Source organism: Myripristis murdjan, chromosome 7 (assembly GCF_902150065.1).
Source record: "Myripristis murdjan chromosome 7, fMyrMur1.1, whole genome shotgun sequence".
Taxonomy (NCBI): Eukaryota; Metazoa; Chordata; class Actinopteri; order Holocentriformes; family Holocentridae; genus Myripristis; species Myripristis murdjan.
In genome coordinates this window covers 25982229-26005575 of record NC_043986.1, presented here as the reverse complement: position 1 = coordinate 26005575, position 23347 = coordinate 25982229, and the positions used below count along the sequence as shown (strand labels likewise).

Here is a 23347-nt window from a genome sequence, read left to right as displayed (position 1 = left end):
CCTCGCTCAGCTTCCTCCCCTTCATCCTCTTGGGCAAAAAGTAGCAGGGCAAACTTTTGATTTGTTGCCGGTTTTTCTTCCCGAGCCAGTTGTCCACGTTTGGGCCGTTGCGGGCGGCGCACAGCCAGCCCTGTGACGGGTGAATCTGCAGACAGGACGAAAGATGGGCTATGTAATTAGGTCATTCAACGAATATTCCAGAAAAATACCCAGCCTGAGACAAGATGTTTGATTTACGGTTCGAAACCACTGGTTTACTCTTTAACAAAGTGTTGTATTTTAAAAGCTTGTTATATATTCCAGACTATTTCCACAGTACACAACCATGTAGGCTACACAACACAGATGTCACAGATAGTCATTAAATCTTTGATATTGATATAGGCCTGATAATTCTGGTTTTCAAAATACCATACAGCTTGACTATCTATCCAATACTACACTGTTATACTGACATACTGTTTCCCTTAGAGAGGAGGATTGTAATTAGGGTTATGTAAATGTATCTTTAATAAATATAATCGACTACAGCCTAAACATAATTTATACTGTATATAGATTATCTGGGTGAAATTATTCACGAGGATGTCAGGTCATTTAGTAATCCACTCTAAAAAATAAAATAAATTATGTTAAATTTAAAAAAAAAAAAAAAAATGCAGTGAGATGTCAAGTATAATATATTCATAGTCTACATATCATCACTACACTTGCAGATCTTTTGGGTTGTCACTCAGTGAACCAGCTAGGCACATGATTTCATCGTTTTTTTTTTATTGAAATAACATCACAAGTAATACAAATTACATAACAGCTCTAACCACACAACGCAATAAAAAAAAGTAAAATGTAGCAGAGTCGATACAATAATTCCCTCATAAACGAGTTGCATCAAATGAAAATAGGTACGTCAGGTAAAGTGCAAGTACTCCCTGTACATGTACTTAGTAACGTTTTACCACTAACAAAATAAACATCATATACATGAACTGAACACAAATCAATGTGTGGTGCATTGCTGCATATTTGCAGGCTGGCTGTATCAGGCTGGCTCCCAGGATGGAAGCCAGGTCTTCCCACTGAGAAAATAAATAAATAGAGGAAAGGATGGAGGAAGGGTGAAGAAGAATTAGTGAGTGGGAGTACACATTGAATTGACAGTCATTACTGCAACATTTGCATACTATTTTAGAATGGTTTGAGGAGTAGTGCAGTGAGGCTGTTGCATTTAGTATTTGATGTTCTATGATACTATAATGCAGCAACTCATCGATGACACTGTTAACCGTGATTTGAAACTTTTTTTGTAACTTTAAAGGTTCAGCTGCATCAAGTATTTCTGCTCTCAATCTCAAATCTCAATGTCAAATTCTGGTACGTTAATGTTCCTCAGTAAAATTTTCCTCGAAAAATGACTACAACTACATATTAGGCCTGTTACAATTACTATGCCATTGACTTATGTTAAATGGGGATGACCTTGAACAATGTTTTGGCAAAGTTTGGCATTGACTCAATTAACAGGCAGTGAGTTATAGCCAATTGAAGTCTGAAAACTGCAGTGCCCCTTATGGGTGCAACAGCATATCCGAGTGGCTCCAATATTTAATGGGTTCATCCTTGGCCTATTCTACACCATCCCGCAAGTTTGATGGAAATCAGACCAGAAGTTTTTGCACAATCCTGCTGACAAATAGACAGACAGAAAAACAAATGGCACTGAAAAAAATCTTTCCATTTTCAGATGCTGTTTCCTGTGTGTGCATTAATATCCCTATGTCCACTGGATTAAAATGGAGGCTCTGTCTTTTATTTACCTGTTGCCATAGTGAATAGTGGAATCGGAGTTCCACTGATGATGGCTTTTTACTGTCATCTTAACTTAGAGTGAACCTACTCTGAGTCGACTGAGCTAACTCAAATCAGCTGTTCTGAAACAGGTAACTCAAGAGTCTCATCTGAGGGTATTCAACTCAGAGAGATAGGGTTAGGCTCAGAGTTTGTTGAACATCCTTCCTGAAACGGACCCCTGTATCCCGACAATTGTAAACAGCACTGAAATTTTTGTATTTCCGTATTTCCTTAACAATCTACTCCACCAAAGAAAATGACCTGCCAACAATTTCCAAAAATGTACACACTACACAAAATAGGAACATTAAGATGCAGCACAATAATATCAATAGATGTAACTGTACATAACCTAAAGCTTATTAACGTACCATAAGGTGCAGGGCTCCCAGTCATAAAGGTGTTCCTTCCTCCCCTGTGTCAAGCAGACAAAAACATTGCACATCTGTATGTTATTTGATTTTTGTACATTCACAAGGAGTAAAATAAACGTATTGCTGATATAGTTTATATACAATATATTTTCAATAATAGTCACCAAACAAGATCTTTTATTGACACTGCAAGCTAAAATACTTTTACAGGATGCTTACATCAACAGCTCAATATTGTGATTTACACAATAGCATTCACCAGAGGTAACAAAAGGCTCTAGTTTCGCAGACTGGGTGAGGTGGGGGCGCAGCACAGCTGCGCTTTGCCAACTGTGGCCAGGTGGATTTTGCAAGTTTGGCACGCCGTGCCCCGTGGCGCAAGTACTCCGCCGTTCCTCTGACCGGCGCAAGGGAGGAGAGAAGGCGTGGAGTGGGTTTGACACAGCCAATTCACTTTAAACCAATCAAATGAGCCCCTGTCCTCGCCTTTAAAACGCACTGCGTGAAGGCGTAATGAAAGTTTGCACATTTGACATGGAGGTCTACTGGCGCAGGCGGAGCGGAGCCGGTGTAGTGGAAGTTTGGCTGACAGGCGCGCAGTGCGCACACATCACCAAAATCTCACAGGCAGCTTTCCGGAATGTCAGGCACATGAACAATGCAATAAATACCCACAAAAACCACTATTCAATGCTACTATCTCAATCAGAACATACGTTTATCTCCATATCGACTGTCCCATCACAACTGATGTCAGATCAAAGGAGATTGGCACCATTTGTGCTGATTGTGAGGTTTGGTGACGTGTGTGCACTGCGTGGCGGTCAGCCAAACTTCCACTACACCGGCTCCGCTCTGCCTGCGCTGAAGGTAGACCTGGTTTCAGATTGTGAGCTTTGAGCGCACCTCGGCGAAGCCTTTTGGCACGAAACTGTCACTGCGCCAAGCTGAATCTGTCAACACCTCCCCTTGCTGCACCGCCACTCCCATCTCAGCGCACGTTGGTCTGCCAAACTACCAAACGAGTGCGCCTCAGGTTGCACTGCTCAAAACTAGCTCTGCAGGGGGTTCGCCTCCCTGCGCCACCCTGCGCTGCGCCGGGAAACTAGAGCCCAAAGTAATTAGTATACAAAATCAGAAATGTTATCCAGTTTTAGAATGTCATCCAGTGTATTTTGGGGTCTTAAGGGGTTAACTGATGGGAACACTGTCATCCCGTTAATTATTAGCATTGTCCTACCTCTCTGTTCCTTGTCTGTAGTATTCCACGGACTGGGAAGGTTTCAAGCTGGTTGTGAGGGCAGTCTATAATTGAAAGGAATATATTATTTGCACAAATGTGCAGAACATGTGTATTAGGTTTTGTATAGCGCTCAATTTACAATGCACAAACTTGCATGCATCTTTGTCACTGTGTGTCACTGTGTGACATCATTTAGCTTTTCCTTGTGAGACTTGAGAATCAGGAGTTCTATTTCGTCCCTTCTGACCGCCAGAGGCGGTGCTTTAAGCACTGAATAGTCCCTTCGCGCATGCACAGTTCGAGTATGTATACCAAAAAAGTCACCTGTGACACCTGGATGACCCGGAAAGGGTATAAGTTCCGGGGTCAACCGGCACATCATTTCCTGTTTTCTTCTCGCGTGCGAGTCGCAGGCAGTAGCAGCTCAGGCTAAGCGTTTTTTTCTGAAACTATAATTTACCGTTGCTGGTAGCCCTGTGATCTTTATAGGTCGGAGCTGCGGAGCATTCGCCCTCCAAGGGCTGCAACGGAACCACATTCCTATTGGGATTGTTTGACGGTTTGTTGTGTTTCTTCACTCACAACCGGACTCGAGGTATGTTTGTTTGATTTATATTTATATCGCTACATTGTGGTGAGGCTGGCGTGTGCGCTTTGCCCCCCAGTATTGCATGCTTGCAAAAATATAAGTTTACTACCGAGTTTGCTTCGGTCGTTGTTTTGATTGTAATATCATTTGTTGGTGACGGCAGCGTTCGCGCTTTCCGCTCCCATTGTAAGTTCATTTCGTTCCATAATATAGTTTTATTATTACCTAAGAGGGAATTCGCCGAAGTCTTTTGCTTCGGGTGTCTTTTGTTTAGCATTGAACAGTTTTTGTTGGTGAAGGCAGCGTTTGCGCAGCCCGCTCCCGCTTGCTGATAATTGTTTGTTGCGCACTGTTGCGCTGTGATTAGTTTGTAACTACAACGAACGTCTTGCAGCAGTGAGGTTAGCGTCTGCGCTCACCTCCGCTGTTGCAGATTAGCTTCCCGCTGGACGCCTTGTAGCGGTGAAGGCTGTGTTCACGCCCCCGCTCCTGCTACAGGCTCACCACCAACGTAGGCGCTTGCGGCAGTGAAGGCAGCGTTTGCGCTCCCCTCTCCTGCTACGAGCCAGCTTCCTGCCGGTTACATTACAGCGGTAAGTGCGGTGTTTTCACCCTCGCTCCAGCTGCAAGCCTGCACCTCCTAGAACCCCTCTGCTGTGCAGGTTGTGTGTTCGCATCCTTCCCTCAGCTTAGGTGGTTGGACCAGAGCTCTGATGATGGAGAATGCACATTATTGTGTTGACTGTGGGACTGCTTTGTCGGAAGATGACGGCCACGACCTATGTCCGGTGTGCCTCGGCTCAGACCACCTTCGAGAAGGACTCTCTGACAACGCCTGCATGAACTGCAGCTGTATGTCGTTTGCGTCAAGGGCTGCTAGGTTGGCTCAGGTAGACCATTCAATAGGTGGAGACGACCTCCCACCATCTGGTAAGTTGCCTCCAGCCCAGTCTACTCGTTCAAAGCGCAGGAGAGAGGTATCAACTGCAGCTGCTCCAACTGGAAAGAAAAGGAAGTCGGATAGCAGGCTTGCTGAGCAGGTACAGAAGCTTTCTGCTGAACTTGCGGAGATGAGGTCCCTTTTCCAGACTCGTCAGCCTGATGCCCCCCCAGTAGACACAGAGATGTCATTACAGACCCCACCTATGCCCTTGCTGCTTCCGGAGGAGGATGTACTTTCTCTTGCGGCCTCAGCCACTGACTTTGGTATGCAAGAGGATGAACACTCCCATGCTTCAGAACTGGGTTCCCATTCTTCAGTTCAAAGCCCGCAGAGTATGCTTGGGGAGTCGGACACCTCCATGTCCGACATACTACGCATGGCCGTGGATCGCCTACAGGTACAGATCCCACAGCCAGCCCAATCAACACCAGGGACTGCCTTCTTTAGGCGGGGCGGCACTTCCACTTCCTTCACTGTCCCTCCTTCGAGGGATTATCTCCAGGAACTGCACTCATGTTGGCGAGACACTGGAGCCTGTTCTCGTCTCACTTCTGACGGCCGGGCACTGGCAGCTATGCATGATGCGGCAGCAGTTGGCCTCGACCGGATGCCTGCTATCGAACCGACTATTGCGTCCCTCATTGTGTCTCCCGATGAGGCAATGCGGGCAGCTGCCAGATGTCCCCGACCTCAGTGCCGGGTCACAGATGACCTGATATCAAGGGCATATAATGCCGGAGCACGGGCTGGTCGCATTGGTAACTCGCTTTCCCATCTCTTGCTGGCCCTGTCTGCATCACTACAGGACGGCAGTGCTGATGTCTCCACAGCTAATTTCAGTGATGCGTCACTACAGGCGTTTGCCTTAATGTCGAGGGAACTGGGGAGGATGATGTCATTCTTGGTGCAAGCTCGCAGGCAAGTGTGGCTTGCGCAGGCACCCTTGACGGAGGCATGCAGGAGGGCCCTCCGTGATGTTCCAGTGGAGCCCGGGGAGATGTTTGGCTCAGCCGCTCAGGAGGTGCTGGAGCGCACACTGAAGGCTCGGCAGACCAGGGAAGAGTTCTCAACCCTGGTTAGAAGCATGCCTCCTCCCAACAGACCCAGCAGGTCCAGGGCCCCCATGTCCCGACCCTCGACCTCTTCCCGGGTTCGCTTACCGCCACCGACTGACTCAAGTCTGCGCCGTAGTCCTCGTCGTCCCACTCAGAGGCCAGCCAGGGACTCTCGCACCACGGCCCGTTGGCCCTCTGCACGACGTGGAGCTCAGGACCCTGGTCGGCGCCCCCCCACGGCCCCTAGAGGTCAGGGGGGCAGTAAATGAGGCATCGGGGCCGGCTGTCGGATATTTCTCCCATCAGCAGCTCGGTTACTGGGCTGCTCACGCTTCGGACCCCTGGGTGATTGCCACCTTAACCCACGGGTACAAGCTTCAATTCCGACGCCGGCCCCCTCCCTCCAGCCGGGTGACAATGACCACCATCAGCGACCCGGCAAAAGCTCAAGCGCTGGACCAGGAGTTGTCCGCCCTCCTGGCCAAGGGCGCAATCGAGGCCGTAGACCCTCTGCAACAGCCCGGAGGATTCTACTCAACGTACTTCCTCGTTACAAAGAAGACTGGCGGATTCCGTCCGATTCTGGACTTAAGAGGGCTCAACAAATATATGAAGGTAATAAAATTTCATATGCTGACCACAGCACATGTGTTACAAACTGTCACCCAAGGAGAATGGTTTACATCTGTGGACCTGAAAGATGCTTACTTTCACATCCCCATCGCTCCTCACCACAGGAAATTCCTACGGTTTGCCTATCGAGGCCGTCACTGGCAGTTCAGGGTCCTCCCTTTCGGACTCTCCCTCTCCCCGAGGGTGTTCACCAGGTGCATGGCAGCGGCCCTGGCACCCCTGCAGTCTCAAGGGGTAAAGGTTCTGCCATACTTGGACGACTGGCTGGTTTGTGCTCCATCCAGAACTCAAGTGGTTCAGGACACGGATCACCTTCTCTTTCATATTTCCCAACTAGGCCTGAAAGTGAACACAGAAAAGAGTTGCCTGGAGCCCTCTCAGTCTACGGTCTTCATCGGTGTGGCATTAAACACACTGACCATGAAGGCTTGCCCGTCCCCTCAACGTGTGGACGACATTCTTCACCTGCTCTCTCTGTTTCGCAGAGGCAGATCATTGCCCCTTGTCATGTTCCAGCGCCTCTTGGGCAAACTAACGTCAGTATCAGCCGTTGTTCCGTTGGGCTTACTGTCGCTACGCCCTCTGCAGAAATGGCTGAACAGCTTCCACCTGGACATAAGGCGACACAGACACAGAAAAATCAGGGTGTCTCGGCAGTGCATCCTTGCCTTAGCTCCATGGAGGGACAGGGCCTATATGTCCAAGGGTGTTCCCATGGGCTCTATTCCCTCTCGGCGAGAGGTTGTTGCCACAGATGCCTGCCCCTTAGGATGGGGTGCGGTGTGGAAAGGCCGAATAGCTCGAGGTCAGTGGCCCGTACGAGATCAAGCCAGACATATCAACGTGCTAGAGCTGCGAGCAGTACATCTGGGCTTGAAGCACTTTCTGCCGTATCTGAGAGGACGACATGTACTCATACGGTCGGACAACACCACCGCAGTTTATCATATAAATCACCAGGGCGGCACCAAGTCTGCACAGCTACTGCAGGTGTCACAGGAGCTCCTGACATGGGCAGCCCCCCGACTGACCAGTCTGCGGGCAGTATATGTCCCAGGGGAGCAAAACCAGTTGGCGGATTTCCTGTCACGTCACAAGCCTCCACCTGGAGAGTGGCGCCTTCATCCAGAGGTGGTACGCACTATCTGGGGTCTCTTCGGCAGAGCAGAAGTGGATGTCTTCGCCTCAGAAGCGACGACCCACTGTCCCCTCTGGTTTTCTCTGATGGAGACAACCAGCCCTCTTGGCCAGGACGCACTGGCTCACCCCTGGCCAAAGACCCTGTTATATGCATTCCCCCCGCTTCCTCTGATTTGGCCGACACTTCAGAGGGTCCTTCAGGATGGTCACAGACTCTTACTGGTGGCCCCTTTCTGGCCAGCAAGGACATGGTTCCCTCTCATTCACAGACTGTGCTGCGGTACACCCTGGCGCCTCCCCTACAGGAAAGACCTGCTGTCTCAATTGGGGGGGCAGATTTGGCATCCCAATCCTCAGAACCTCCAGCTGTGGGTATGGCCACTGGAGGGCCCGAGTCGTTGCTGAGCGGCTGTCCCGATGCTGTTCGGGAAACCATCTTGAATGCCAGGGCATCATCCACCCGTCTGCAGTATGACAATAGGTGGAAGCTATTCAGTAACTGGTGCGCAGGTCGGAAGGCGGACCCAGTTCATTGCTCAATACCGACGGTCCTGGAGTTCCTGCAGTCTCTCTTGGACAAGGGCAGGTCTCCTTCAACTCTTAAGGTGTATGTAGCTGCTATTTCGTGTCATCATGCCAGAGTGGACAATAATACTGTGGGGGGTCACAGTCTGGTGTCCCTTTTTCTGAAGGGGGCCTGGAGACTGCATCCCCCAATATCCCCGAGAGTTCCGGCATGGGACCTCTCCCTGGTGCTCCATGCCTTATGCCAGCCCCCGTTTGAGCCTCTGGCTCAAGCGGAGTTGAAATGGGTGGCTTACAAGACTGCTTTCTTGCTGGCCATCACGTCAGCAAAGCGCGTTGGTGAGCTGCACGCTCTATCGGTAAGTGCTTCGTGTTTACGATGGAACCATGATGATTCGAGTGTCACTCTTTGGCCAAATATGGCATTTCTCCCAAAGGTGCTGTCTCGGTCATATTTGAATCAGCCTATAAGGCTCACGCGGTTCAACCCCCCAGTAGTGGATGGAGGGGACGAACCGGAACTGTTGTGCCCGGTACGGGCACTCAAAACCTACATTGCTGCTACTGCAAGTGTTCGTCAGTCCGAACAACTCTTTATTTGTCATGGTGGGCCTCAGAAGGGTTCTGCTCTCTCTAAGCAGCGTCTCTCCCATTGGGTCGTGGATGTCATCACTCACGCTTACATGTTGGCTAATCGCTCTCTGCCACCTGCTGTGAAGTGTCATTCAACGAGGAGCATATCCACATCATGGGCGGCCCTGAGAGGGGTACCTCTAGGGACCATCTGTGCAGCTGCCTCATGGTCATCACCAAGCACATTCTGCAGGTTCTACAGGGTGAACGTGGCCACTCCTCCTCCATTAGGAGTTGTTCTCCAGCCAGAACCCTCAGGTTCTGCGCAGTGAGGTATTCTTTTTCGATTATGGTCCCGGTCCTCGACCTTGTTTCTGTACAGGGTATTGCGGCTATTACCCCATTCACTGGGTGTAGCCTTCCTACTGGAGTCCTTGATTCTGCTCAATGAGTTTGTAGTCAGGATTCCTCGTGACACTTTTGGTATAAGTCATTCAGTGCTTAAAGCACCGCCTCTGGCGGTCAGAAGGGACGAAATAGAACGATGAGTTACGAATGTAACTACGGTTCTATGAGTCCCGAATGACCGCCAGAGCGCTCAGTCACTCAGAATCCTCGTGATCACGCGAGAAGTTTCTGTAGGAAATGATGTGCCGGTTGACCCCGGAACTTATACCCTTTCCGGGTCATCCAGGTGTCACAGGTGACTTTTTTGGTATACATACTCGAACTGTGCATGCGCGAAGGGACTATTCAGTGCTTAAAGCACCGCCTCTGGCGGTCATTCGGGACTCATAGAACCGTAGTTACATTCGTAACTCATCGTTTGATGGTCTGCACATGGTTTTATTCAAAATCCTGACTTCTCTGTCATCCCTTCAGTAATGGACTGATTACACCTTACATTACTTGCTCCTGAGTACATATGTTTCTCTCATATTTCTTACACTGGTACTTTGGCTTTGCAGTTCTATATTACACAATGCAATAATGTGCAGAGAGCCATCAATCCAAATATCAGTAATCATTTAAATAAAGATTAACAGACAACATACAGACAGGTTCCTCTATTGTGTCTAGTAATTCTACAATTTGAATAAGAGAGGGGCATGTGGGGAAACATGGATACCATCTATTCAAGTCATTGAAGTGCATCTGAATCAGACTAAATCAAAGTCTAAAAAAAAAAAAAATCACATTGACTTTGTGATAATTATGTGACGTACAAGCCATTAAACTAAACATACCTTCCATTCTTTTGGTTCTTTTATGGGGCTGTGTAACTTGCTGTGGTAGCTGCATAGCTGGGACCTGGTGTGCTGGTTCCTGGATGGATGCAGCCTGTTGTGGTGGTGGTTGTTCGGATGCAGCCTGTTGTGGTGGTGGTTGTTCGGATGCAGCCTGTTGTGGTGGTGGTGGGTCTGCTGTCTCCTGAAGGGTTGGTTGGTTATGGGTGATGGGTGATGTGTCACAAGGCACAAACTCAAAGACAAATATTTCCTCTTCTTTAAGTGGTTGGTTGGGTGGGTCTTGAGGCAGTGACAGTCTGGAGGGGTCTTCAGGTTGGTCTGGGTTGAGTCGAGTCCAACCTATATATATATATATATATGGACATGATGGAATACATACAAATACAATTTTAATACGCACTTTGGCCAAAGTTTTAAAGAAGGCAACCTAGATCAGATGTACTTAACCCATAGCTCTTTTATGGTCACTTTCCCTTCTTTTAAGTCCTACTTAAAAAAAAAAAAAATCAAAGAAATGAAATACAATTAAACATTATCAGCAGAATTCATCAACATTTCATTGTCAAGTCACATCAATCTGCCGCACCCCTCCAATCACAATTTATCTAAGGTCTCCTGCTCTGTCTCAGATGTGCCATGAGACCAAAGATCTATGATAATAAAACTATGATGAAATGTGTTTTGTTTTCACTGATGAGACGTTTCTGGACTAAAATGTTAGTGGTGGGATACTGGACATTCAGTTTCCCCCAATTATGTGTCGAGTCTGTCTGTCATGGAGTGAAACATATGGTGCAATTAATAAATTCTGAATGAACAGAGATCCGCTCCTCTCAGCTGCCCCGTCTTAAGCAGGGGGGCAAGACAGTGAAAACATGTTAGGACCAGTGGCATCTATAATAGTAAACTTTGATTAAAAAACAGCTGCTCCAAGCTTTGAGTATGATTTGGATTTTTTTTCTGTGTGTGTAGTATTTCTGCCTGTATTAGACAGTGATAGTAGTGGACAGGAAAGGCACATAAGAGAGAGGGGATGACACGCAGCAAAGGCCCCAGGCCTGATTCAGTCATGCCATGGACTTTGTGATCAGCATTGGAAATCATTTATCATTATTTGGTTGTTTACTGATACATTTGAAACACTTGTGGTCGCAATGATAATAAAAGGCAACCTTAACCTTATTCTCAAACGTGTAATGGTTTCAGGGAGGAAAGTCACGTTTTGGGATTGTGGCTCTTGCACAAAAAAGTCAGGTGGCTCCTGAGTCGCGCAATATTCAGTACCACTGACATAAGACTGTAAAAAAATAGATGTGGTGTTATATCACCCACAGGTTTCTGCAGGAAACTGGGGCCGAAAAGCCAGAGCAAAAGATCGTCCACAGAGCGACTGCTATTGGCCTGTAATCAATACACATTATTTAGAGATCAATGTGCATCTGAAGAAAAATCTAAAGAAAAATTATGCCTTAAGTTTCATTTGGCCTCCTCAGTGCCAACAGAGGGAAGTTGATAGGGAAAAAAAAAGAAAACAGTCAGATTGCATGTGATAGTTACCTGGATTTCAAAATCATGTTAAAAAAAAAAAAAAAAAAAAGATACAGTGGTTACCTCACTTAAATGATTGTCAATGCATAAATATGTTTTTGCTAGCCATATTTATCTTAAGAAAGACAAGGTCCAGAGTGCTCAGAAATTCAAACAAGTGCAATGAAGGTGCTCTTTGGTAGAGCAACCATGCGAGCCTCCACCAACAGTGATTATCTTGTCCCAAAGCATAAGACCTCATTTGGTCAGTTTGGTTTTTTTTTTCAGTGAAGGGGGCAAAACTCTGAAACCCTTTGCCTATTAATTTAAAATCAGAGACACGTGGCAATATTTTTAACAGAGGATTCAAACTGTGGCTCAAATCTAAACAACAGTGCCCACATGAATAAGTCAGGTCTGGTTCCGTTCTTGGATTTTGTTGTCTTTGCTATTTTCCCTTGTAATTTTAATGTATATTTTATTTGCTTTTTAAAAGTGTTGAGAATTTGCATGTATGCTAAAACACTTAAGCAGTGCATATGGTTTGTCGTATGTAACTTGTGATGTCCATACCAAATAAAATATAATAATAATAATAATGATAATAATAATAATAATAAAGAATGTAAAGACAGAATAAAAATCAGATAATGTGTGATATGCATGTGTAAACCAGAATTTCCCTGGTTGGGATCAATAAAGTATATCTATCTATCTATCTATCTATCTATCTATCTATCTATCTATCTAAACAGAATAATTCAAAGCACTTGTAATTGACTTTTTTTCTAGTCTTTGTGTGTATATATATTGAGGATACAAAATCAGTTGAGTTTGCTTCTCTTGCAATTTGTTCTAGGTTTTTTCATAAAATGACTGGACTATCACCCAGTTTTCCATTCATGACACCATAAAACAGGTTGCTCAAAGTCACAAATAACATTGAGAAGAGATAGCAATGGAAACAATAAAATGAGAGAATGGTTACTTAGCTCCATATTAACATGCACTGCTACTGTCTATATTTTTAAGAATTTCACCATGAAATAGCCATCTGAATAAAGACTTTTTAATTTACTGACAAGAGAGTGGCTTTGAAACCTCTTTTTTTGGGATCAACTTTTAATGTATTTTTTGTAACAATGGGAATCTATGACTTCGGAGTGGTCGGGGGGAATCTGTAGTAGAACAGAACAGTAGTATCTTCTGACTGTGGGAAATACATTGGTGGATTTACAGTCTTGACAGACTGTGAAAAAAAAAATACCATTCTGGCTATGATTTTTTATCTTATCTGGCAAAGGCACTAATTTATGCATTATAAATATCAAATAAAATATTTAACCTTATCACCATAAATTGTACAGTGCACATAAAGTCAATATATGAATGTGTGTGCATTTCAAGTCAAGTCAAGATTTTTATTTGTCACATGCATGAATGTACGGGTATAGCAGCAAGTGAAATGCGATTGCAACAACTCCAGCACTGTGCAAGTAAAAACAGACAGTCATGGTTATTAAATATACAATCTCACCTTCAACCATCAGTTTGAAAACTGCCTCCATGTTGTCAAGGCAGGTCTTTGCTGCTGTAGTGAGATGGGCATGTTGTGGCATCATGACTTTTGAGGTCTTTGGGTAGCCAATCAGCAGCATTGGCTTCAAGCCCAGGGCATGCAACTTCTCAAGCTGGAAAACGATTTGTTGAGAAGAAAAGAGATCAATTACTCAATCCATACACAAAACTGTAGTTTCCAGATACATTTATTCTCAAGCTTGCCATGAGGTCACATCAAAGCAAGAAAAATAATCATCTACGCTAATATCACAGCACAACAATAAATAGTGTTGACATCATTTTTGGATAGATAAATGTGAGATTTTCAACTTGAGTTTCAACTTCTAGACATAATAGTTCTGTTTGGAAAAATAACATTAACAAAGGATTTTCATTATGGTAACATTAATACTGTGGTTGTGAAGCAATAAATAAATCTGAGAGTCCATTCATTAGCCTATGTCAAAGTAATAAAAACATTTTTACACTTTTGGTGAATGAGAATATTCTGTAAACTACATACCAAAATGGCTGCATCATCAATGACATGAGACTTGAGCTTATTTTTTGTCATTGATGCACACCACTCATTCACTTGGCGATGGAACTTTTGAATTTTTTTGTTTCTTCGCACTTGCTGAGGTTGTGGGCCTTCACAAAAATTGCACACTTTCAGACCATTATAGATCTTCTCCCCGCAGTTTGGGCAGGTCTTTTTTATTGATCCCCCAGGCATCGCACAAACACAAACTATACGAAAACGAAAAAAACAAACAATACAATACAAACACAATGGACACTACACAAAATGAAGAAAGAGAGAGTGACTGACTGAAAAAGAGAGAAAGACTGAGAATGAATGAAAGAGAGTGATTGAAAGACAGGGGTGAGAAAGAAGAGAGAGAGTGGCTCTTAAAAGTGCCTTTTGGTTTGGTGTGTGTGTGTGTGTGTGTACATGTATGTGTGTGTGTGTGTGGATGTCTCTTTGTAAATGTTGCAATAAACCTGCAAAATGAAAAAGAAAAACATTATTAGAATAGCTTTCAAATAAATGAGCATTTATTATTTTCTGACCAAATATATTATAATTAATCAAATATTTTAACCTAATCACAACCACTACGTACAATACAAACCAATCCATAATGTACAAATATCAGACACCACATTCACTCTGACACAAGCAAGTACCCACACAAGTATGATTCATATATAAGCCTACAGACAGTTTTGTACTTCTCTACTGTAGTGCTTTTTATTGTTTCCATTGCTATCTCTTCTCAATGTTATTTGTGACTTTGAGCAACCTGTTTTATGGTGTCATGAATGGAAAATTGGGTGATAGTCCAGTCGTTTTATGAAAAAAACCTAGAACAAATTGCAAGAGAAGCAAACTCAACTGATTTTGTATTCTCAATATATACACACACAAAGACAAGAAAAAAGTCAATTACAAGTTCTTTGAATTATTGTTTACACATGCATATCACACATTATCTGATCTGATATGCGCTAATTTGAATAAATGCCAGTACAGATATTTAAACAGTGAAAGGGTTACTTTAAATATAGTAACCATGAATTAATATATTACTATATAACAGTGAATTAAAAGGTATATGTATACTATGTCTTTGTGTGTGTAATCAACTTGTGAATTTTTGTAGTGATATCTGACAGTAAAATGTTGAACCCCTTTCACCTGTGTGTCAAAAAGGGTGTTTTTTGGTATTATATGGTCATAAATAGGTGATTTTCAAAACTTTCCACCAATGGGATTCCTTGGGACTTTTTTCCCCTCACTCAGGACATACTGAGGATACAAAATCAGTTAAGTTTGCTTCTCTCTCTTTGTCCTAGGTTGACCCCAACTTTGGCCAAAAATTACTGGACTATGAGCCCCGCTAGCTAATCAAATCCTCTGGAAAAATTTGGGGCCACTTTTTTTAATCCAACACATCCCTGGTGGCGTAATTTCTGTAAACTTCTGAGATTTGCCTTGCACTTTGAATCACACTTTAACCACTGCCACAACTCTGAAAAAATGAGATGAAAACATGATTGACTGATTAACTGATAAACTGATTTTGGTGGTTGACAGAGCCACAATCTAAACTTGCCAGCTGTTGTTCAATATATATCTGACGTTAGCTCAGTCAAGGTAGAGTTAAAAACAATGACAATGAATCACATTAACATGGTTGCCAACTCTCACGCATTGGCCATGACAGTCATGCATTCAGCCTCAATCTCACGCTCTCACGCTCAAGAGAGAAATCTAACGCCAAATCTAACTTGTTTTCTATTGTTAATTTTTCCACTCATCATGTGTACTCATTTGTGACTATAAAACAAGCTCAAGTCTTACATACAGTGGTATGCAAAAGTTTGGGCACCCCTCTGAGATTTCATGATAATTTGCTCTACGTTTATAAGAGAAGATCACAGCAACAAGTTTTGTTTTCCTACAGAGATGTAGACATTTGAGTGTTTTCCAGACTGAAATTCTTAGAGTAGCATTACATAGTTTTATTACAATAAAATAAAATGTAAAAAATGTGATGTACAAAAGTTTGGGCACTCTTTTAATCGCATTCATTTCAAGACCTGTAGGGATTTATAGCTGACAGGTTGCAGCACAAAATTGCTTTGATTAGTTCGTTAGACCTTCTATTACAAAGACAGGTGGAACCAATCATGAAAAAAATCTGTTAATTGGTAATAGGTAATAGCTGGCTGTGCTTGTCCTAGGTTCTTTCTTAGAGAATGGCAACATGGGGGCCTCTAAACAACTCTCCACTGACCTAAAAACTAAAATAATTCATTATTATGAATTAGGAGAAGGGTACAAGAAATTATCTGGAAGGTTTGGACTGTCTGTCTCCACAGTCAGAAATGTAGTGCAGAAATGGAAGGCCACAGGAACAGTCCTTGTGAAGGAAAGATGTGGTAGGCCGAAAAAAAAAAAATACAGGAAAGGCACAGGCGAAGGATGGTTAGAATGGTCACAGACAAGCCACAGACCACCTCCAGAGAACTACAAGAACATCTGGCTGCTGATGGTGTAGTTGTTCATCGTTCCACAAGTAACCGTACTTTGCACCAGGAAAAGCTCATTGGAAGGGTGAAGCGCAAAAACACCTTTCCTGAGTGTTCGTCACAAGAAGAGTCGCATGAGGTATGCAAAAGCACATCTGGACAAGCCAGAAGCATTTTGGAAAAAATACAGTGGTCAGATGAGACTAAGACAGTTATTTGGTCAGAACAATAGGAGGTATGCATTGCGAAAAAAAAAACAAAAAAAAAACACTCCCATGAGAAGAACTTATTGCCTACTGTGAAATTTGGTGGAGGGTCCATGATGTTATGGGGCTGCATGGCTAGCACAGGTACTGAAAACCTTGTTAAAGCTGAGGGCCACATGAATTCCTCTCAGTATCAGCAGATTCTTGACAAGAATGTTCAAGAGCCGGTCACAAAGTTGAAGCTATACCAGGATTGGATTTTTCAGCAGGACAATGATCCTAAGCACTGTTCAAAATCCACCAAGGAATTCATGCAGAAGCACAAGTACAATGTTCTGGAATGGCCATCCCAGTCCCCAGACCTTAACATCATTGAAAACGTATGGATTGATTTGAAGCAGGCTGTCTATGCACAGAAGCCAAGAAACCTGACTGAACTGGAGGCGTTTTGTATGGGGGAATGGCCCAAAATACCACCTGCCAGACTTCAGGGACTTGTCTGTGGCTATAGGAGGCGTCTACAGGCTGTTATTGCAGCAAAAGGAGGCTCTACTAAATATTAATGGAATTATGTCTTTGGGGTGCCCAAATTTATGTACGACTATTTTTGTTTGAATGCACATAAAAATGTTTCTGTTGGACCAATAAAAATGATTTCACTACTGGCATGTTTCTGTTTCCATAAGGTATAACATATGTTAAAAGGAAGTTGCTGCTTCAAAAGCTCAGCAAGTGACAAACTGATGCAGTTATTTTCCTAAGGGGTGCCCAAACTTTTGCATACCACTATAGGCTCTAAACCACTCCAGTGTCTGATGCGTTATATTTTCTCTGATTGTTGATTCGCTGAAAACATTACCGTCATTACATCAGTGGCGTCCGTCTGCTGCTCGGGTGCTGCTACTTCAGCTGGTCAGAGCGGCAGAGCAGAGAGGCATGCACGGTGGCGAGATATGACATTCGAGCGGTTATCGTGGTATCGTGGTTATCGTGGCCCTGCTAGAAATATGAGCCCCCTGCTCAGATTGTAAAAGATGCTAGGTCTGCCACAACCAGTGGTGTAGTCTACGTGATACGCAGGTAAACGCCGTATACCCACTAGAAAAGGTCCTGAATATCCGTATAACCACTTAAAAATGCGCAAAGATACGTATTAGTATGTTTTTTGACAAAAGGTTCACTCTCCCGTTCATAAAGTCGCCTTCCCTGTTACGAAGCGGGCTCTTTTTGACCATAGGGGCTTCCGTCAGGCGTCACGTTTCGGGGGACACTACAGCTGGAGCTGTTTCAGAAAGGGAGCCTGTGTGTGTGTGTGTGTGTGTGTGTGTGTGTGTGTGTGTGTGTGTGTGTGTGTGTGTGTGTGTGTGTGTGTGTGTGTGTACCCACTAGAATAATCTAGACTACACCACTGGCCACAACCTCTTACAAATTGCCAGTGTTTAAGAGAAACGACTGGAAATTCTGACACATTTTGCAACTGCAGGTTTTCTAAAAACAAGGTCCCATTCTCTGTCCTTCCCTCTGATTAACCTTTTCTATTCATGTATCCTTTTATATGATGTTTTGCTTCGCATGAAATGTTGATTGTCTATTTTTTCCAGTTTACAGACAAGGCACTTGTAAAGACAGGACTTTTTGTGAGCAGCTGTATTGTTCCTTCAGTTCACAAATGCTGGCACTTGTTTTTTAGTTGAATCAATAAATGAACTGGAGGTTTTCAAGAAACTTTCCCACTATTTGTTTTTCCCCAGTAAAATTAGCCAAAGCAAAATTGTTATGAGATAGCCAAGAGGATACTGAACCATTTTACGGGCCCAATATAGAGTAATTTCCTGAATATGGTTCACCGTATATCAACCTCAGGTCAGTGTCTTATGCAAACTAAAAAACAAAACAAAACCAGGTATTAACCTCACCTGTGTATTTACCCCAGTTTACTAACATTACTTATTGAATTGGAATCAGATCAGATGATTTCATGATAAAGTAGAATGATGAAAAGATGCATTCTAGAGGTCGATTAACCTCATAAAACCCCGGTTTAAATCGGTAAGTTATGGCAGTTGGTATAGGTTTAGGCAGTAAAGGTCCATTTATGGTCCCTTTACGCGCGAAAATGTATACGTTCGTTTCACACGATGTTACCGTCACTGCCCACATACTTCCATGCGTCCTTTACATTGGCATGAATGTTAACCAATATATCCACCAGGGGGCAGCCCAGAGTTAAAAGTTTATGACAACAACAAACTCAAAAACAAACATGGTGACTGTGGAGGAGATATTGATAATGTAGTGAGTAGTGACATAGATGGGCCTTAAGAGGTTTGCGGTGGCAGCCCAAAATTTCTAGCTGGCCGCTGCATGCACATGTTTGGAGAGAAATCTCACACCAGCCAAATGACCAAAGTTGGCAACCCTGTATTAACACACTCAAACTAAGCTCCACGGTCAAAACGCCAGAAACACTGTGCTACAATGGAAGAAATAACTAATATCATTTTGTGTTTTGAACAAATAAAGAGCCCTTTGGCTGAAACGGGATATAGCTACTTACTGTAGTCTGGTGGGAAGTGAAGTGGCGGAAAACGCGGTGAATAAGGATGAAGCGCGTTGCCTTGGTAACGCTGGTGTTTTTCAGATTAAAATAAAATTTCATTAAAAAACAAACAAACAAACAAACAAAAAAACAAATCAGCTGAGCGCTCAAGTGGGTAAAAATCTGGAGTAAAACCAAGAAGGTGCAGCAGATGGACTAAGGCAGCTTTTCTGTTATTAACATTAAAAAGCCTTTATTAATTGGCTTGTTCGTTACAGAACAAGTAAAATGCCTACATGTTTCAGCGTGCAGCCTTCATCAGGGCAAAATGGCACATGGCAGACAAACATCTAATGAGATGTATTATAGACAAAGAACAGGAAAGGGGCGGAGCTTCACCTGAAGTCAGCACCAATCCCTGATAGCCACAGGCAGGGGAACTAAGTAGATCCCAGAAAACAATGCACGTCACAGTTTCAACAATCCATAATCACAACAATGATACATCAAACTCTTTACAAAATGTACTTCATATTATTACATCGCATATAAAGTGGCATAATAGAGAGTTTACTGAAAAGGGGTTAAGTTCAGCTCCTCATTAATTCCTGGAAAGGAAGTAGCTTTGCATCTAAAAAACCCATTCAGCTTCACCCCTTCTGTCTGCAACTGGAATATGGTCAATCCCTATAGCCAATAAAGAGAAGGGTCATTCCCATGGTGTTGTTTATTATGCCTAGCCATAGGATAGTCCATATTACCCACGTGAATAGCATATTTGCGTTCAGCGAGTCTATCCTGTAGCCTGCGCTTTGTCATGCCTAAGTAGAACACGTGGTAATCCGGGCACTCCAACTTACCGTGGAAGCCTATCCTTCATTGGACAAGGCCAGACTTCAAACAGAACTGTCCCTGATCTACGAGAACGAGGAGTTCCGGAGTTGCAGTGGTGCACTGGCTCTCTATCAGGTTTTGATGGAAAATAACCTTCAAGACACATTCACTGAAACTGTAAGTCTTCTAAACATCCTCATCACCACACCAAAGACAACATCAGAATCGGAGAGGTGCTTCTCTTCTTTACAGAGGATGAAAACTTTCCTCAGAAACACTATGGCACAAGATCAGCTCAACTCGGTGGCTATGCTCTCCATCGAGAAAAAACTGTCCAATCCTACTGTATGGTAGCAAAGTGTGGGGTCCTCTTGCAAACCAAGACTCTGAAAAATGGGACAAACACCCAATCGAAATCCTGCACACGGAGATTTGCAAGAGCATCCTCAGAGTCCACAGGAACACTCCCAACAACACATGCTGAGCTGAACTCGGCCAATTTCCCCTTCTAATTTGGATACAAAAAAGAGCAATCAAATTTTACCAACACCTTAAAGCAAGCGACCCCGACTCCTACCACTACAAAGCCCTGCGCTGCCAAGAGGAGAGGGAGGAAGGGAGTCCCCTCAGCCGGCTGGTCCAGAGGCTTGCCTCCTCCAACAGCACAGGACATCAGGACCGCCCGCACACAACCCAAATTATAGCCAAAGAGAAAGAAAAATACAACAACTATTGGACATCTATCACAAAAACTCAAAGCAAACTTCAATTCTATTCAACTCGAAACAGACAGTACTCCATGGCAGATTATCTGAGCACCGTAACAGAGCAGAGACTGAGAAAAACGTTAACCATATGCAGACTCAGCAGCATACCTGACAAGTATCCCGTTTTGGCCAGGATTTTCCCGTATTTTACCCTCCTTTCCCGGCCCCCTCCCGTATTAGTATTTTCCCATAAATTTCCCGTATTTAACCTGCATTTATTAAAAATAATAATAATACCCCGGGGCGAGCCGCCCATTCCCAGTCTGACCTCTGCCACCCACTACAGTAACCTACTGCATGTACTGTAGGTGGCAGTTGTCACGAGGTTAATGTGACATTGTCAGAGAAGAGTGACAATTGACCTCCGAAACTGTAAAGGTAAATAAACATCCCATGTCTGATTAAAAAGACCAAAAACGTTTTTTAGTTAAATGGAAGACATGATGAATGTATTTGAACTATTGATTTATAATGATGTCGGGCCATGCCTGTGTATTTCAACGTGATGACGTGCATACCGGGGGCAATCGTGCTTGGATAAATTGTTATTTTATCTTTGAAACTGTTGATTTTGAGAAGGAAATTAAATATTATTGTGGAACTGTTAGTAATTTTCTGACTGTTCATTTGAATGCTTATACTAGACTAGGCAGGGAAATGTGTTGGCACACCAGCCCCACGAAGAATTTTTTTCACCAGCCGCCACTGCTGCCAGGGTACTTTGTCTGGGCTGGGGGTGTCTGTGTCTCTCCGGATGATTTTCCCTCCTCCTTCCTTCGTTTCTTTTCTGCATTTTCTTTCTCATGGTTTTTCATGTGTTTGTGTAAGTTGGTGGCGTTGCCACAGTAGCAAACAGCTTTTTTGCATACACTGCAGTTCGCAAGGTTTTCATTAACGTTTGTGAAATAGCTCCACACGGCGCTCCTCTTTCTGCCATCCCTGCACGTGTTGTCCGCTTGGCGCTGACTGTCAGGGTGTGTGCAGTTCACGTGACACGAGTCACAACACTGACAGCAGCAGTGGAGGGAGGGAAAGTATGCATATACGTATTTACGACAGCAGCACCTTGTTTGCACACACAGTTCTACTCTTTGTAATAATGGGTAACTCTCAACAGAGAAACTGAAACTAGCATCGATCCTATTGCGCTAGAATCGATCGTAAATAAGCATCGATCCTATTGCGCTAGAATCGATCTGTTATCGATACCCACTTGGTATCGATAGTATCGATATTTGGATCGATCGCCCACCCCTACACAGCAGCACTCTGGCGGATTGCAGTAATACGCCTCGAGGCATCTACACTGCCCATAAACCCCTAAAGAAGAGGAAGAAAGCTAATGTTAGTTTAGCTTAATGACTTACAGATAGGGTGGCCATTTCCACAACACCAAAAAGGAGGACACTTTGGGGGGTGGCGATGCAGGCCCGGGCGGGCGGGGGGGGTCGAGTCAGGTCCACCAGTGTTAATTTCATCAGCTATTTTCAATTTAGTTTTAGTCTTAGTCTAGTGTCAAATGCCCTTTTTACTTTTAGTCATATTGAATTGAATTCGTTTTTGTTTAGTCACTTTTTAAAAAGTCTTTTAAAAAGTCGAAAAGTCTTGGCATTTTAGTCTAGTTTTAGTCAATAGTTTTAGTCAATATTCTTTTTTAGTCTTTGACCTGCATCATGTTGGCTTTTTTTTTTTTTTTTTTAAATTTAACAATATTTTAAATTATTATTTTAAAAATGTAAATTACTTATCAAACAGACCTAACAATTCAGCTACCGATGAATGAGCAGTAGTATGCATGTGATAACACAGATTGAAAAATAAGCCAAAGTGCCAGACAGCGCCACACACGCACTCCGGCATGAGCACACAGCAGCGCAGGAGGAGAAAAACTAACGCGCATCCAATTAATGCACTTTCTGGATTGTAATTTAAAAGTCTATGATGAAAAATATGACTGATATCGATGTACAGTCCGGGCCAGCATTGCGTTCAAGTGCAACTCCAAAAAGGAGGACAAATAAGTTTTCATCCTCCTGCTACAGTGTCCAGTTCGAGAGTGAGGTTTACTGCTATCCTGAGTAAGGAACCAACATTAAGAGATCTCCGACAAAGCAGCTAGGGTAACGTTAGCTAGCTAGCTACTGTAGTAACATTAGTCATAGACAGATGAGCTCAGTTTGAGTGATGCACCCTATGCATGGAGAAATGATGCAACAAAAAAACAACAGCATTACTGTTGGGAATCTCATTTTTACTACCTAGCCACGTTAGTAGCCTACATGTTCACGGTGCTGAATCCCTTTGTGCATAAGAGCACAGGACGAGACTGAGAGTTGAGGTTACACGGGGACAACCAGGACTGGCAGCGTTTATGCTGGCTAACGTTAACTCCCTCGCTAACATGTTCTAACGTAACTAGTTAGCACTTCAAGCATCTCCAACCCTTTTCTTGTTTGCTTTTGGGGGCAGGGGAAGTGGCAGCAACGTTTCGGTGGACATAGTTTATCGTTAGTCTGGGCAAATCCGTGAGGCACCGGGAGAATATGTAAGCGTTAGGCTTAGCCATTACACAGACCGGAAACTGAAGTGCCGCTATCTGGCGAAACCGGATGTGGGTCACTCGTCTTGTGCACAGAGTCAATTCAATCTGACGATGCTGTTGTCCATTTCATGATGTTCTGCTAACATTAGGTTAGCTA

The 23347-nt window shown here is 43.8% G+C and overlaps 1 protein-coding gene across 2 annotated transcripts; it reads right to left on the bottom strand.

The window, feature by feature from the left end:
• Positions 1–757: 757 nt before the first annotated feature.
• On the bottom strand, positions 758–19374 carry LOC115361509 (ran-binding proteins 9/10 homolog). 2 transcript variants are annotated; one of them, XM_030054899.1, is made up of 7 exons: positions 19066–19097; positions 13787–14013; positions 13241–13394; positions 10174–10515; positions 3466–3530; positions 2223–2266; positions 758–1079 (listed from the first exon to the last, which is right to left on the bottom strand). In XM_030054899.1, exons 2-7 carry the CDS (start codon positions 13997–13999, stop codon positions 1043–1045), a joined length of 855 nt encoding a protein of 284 aa, XP_029910759.1. In that variant the 5' UTR covers positions 14000–14013; positions 19066–19097; the 3' UTR covers positions 758–1042. The 2 variants fall into 2 exon arrangements, with proteins under 2 accessions (XP_029910759.1, XP_029910758.1); XM_030054898.1 differs by lacking the exon at positions 13787–14013 and having other exon boundaries at positions 19066–19374.
• Between the last annotated feature and the right edge of the window lie 3973 nt (positions 19375–23347).

Excerpts from the sequence above, each read along its gene's own strand:
- LOC115361509 (XM_030054899.1), bottom strand. The coding sequence starts at position 13,999 with ATGCCTGGGGGATCAATAAAAAAGACCTGCCCAAACTGCGGGGAGAAG. Across the intron at positions 13,395-13,786 it reads TTGATGATGCAGCCATTTTG|CTTGAGAAGTTGCATGCCCT; the intron begins GTATGTAGTTTA and ends ATCGTTTTCCAG. Across the intron at positions 2,267-3,465 it reads TACAGACAAGGAACAGAGAG|GGGAGGAAGGAACACCTTTA; the intron begins GTAGGACAATGC and ends TGCTTGACACAG.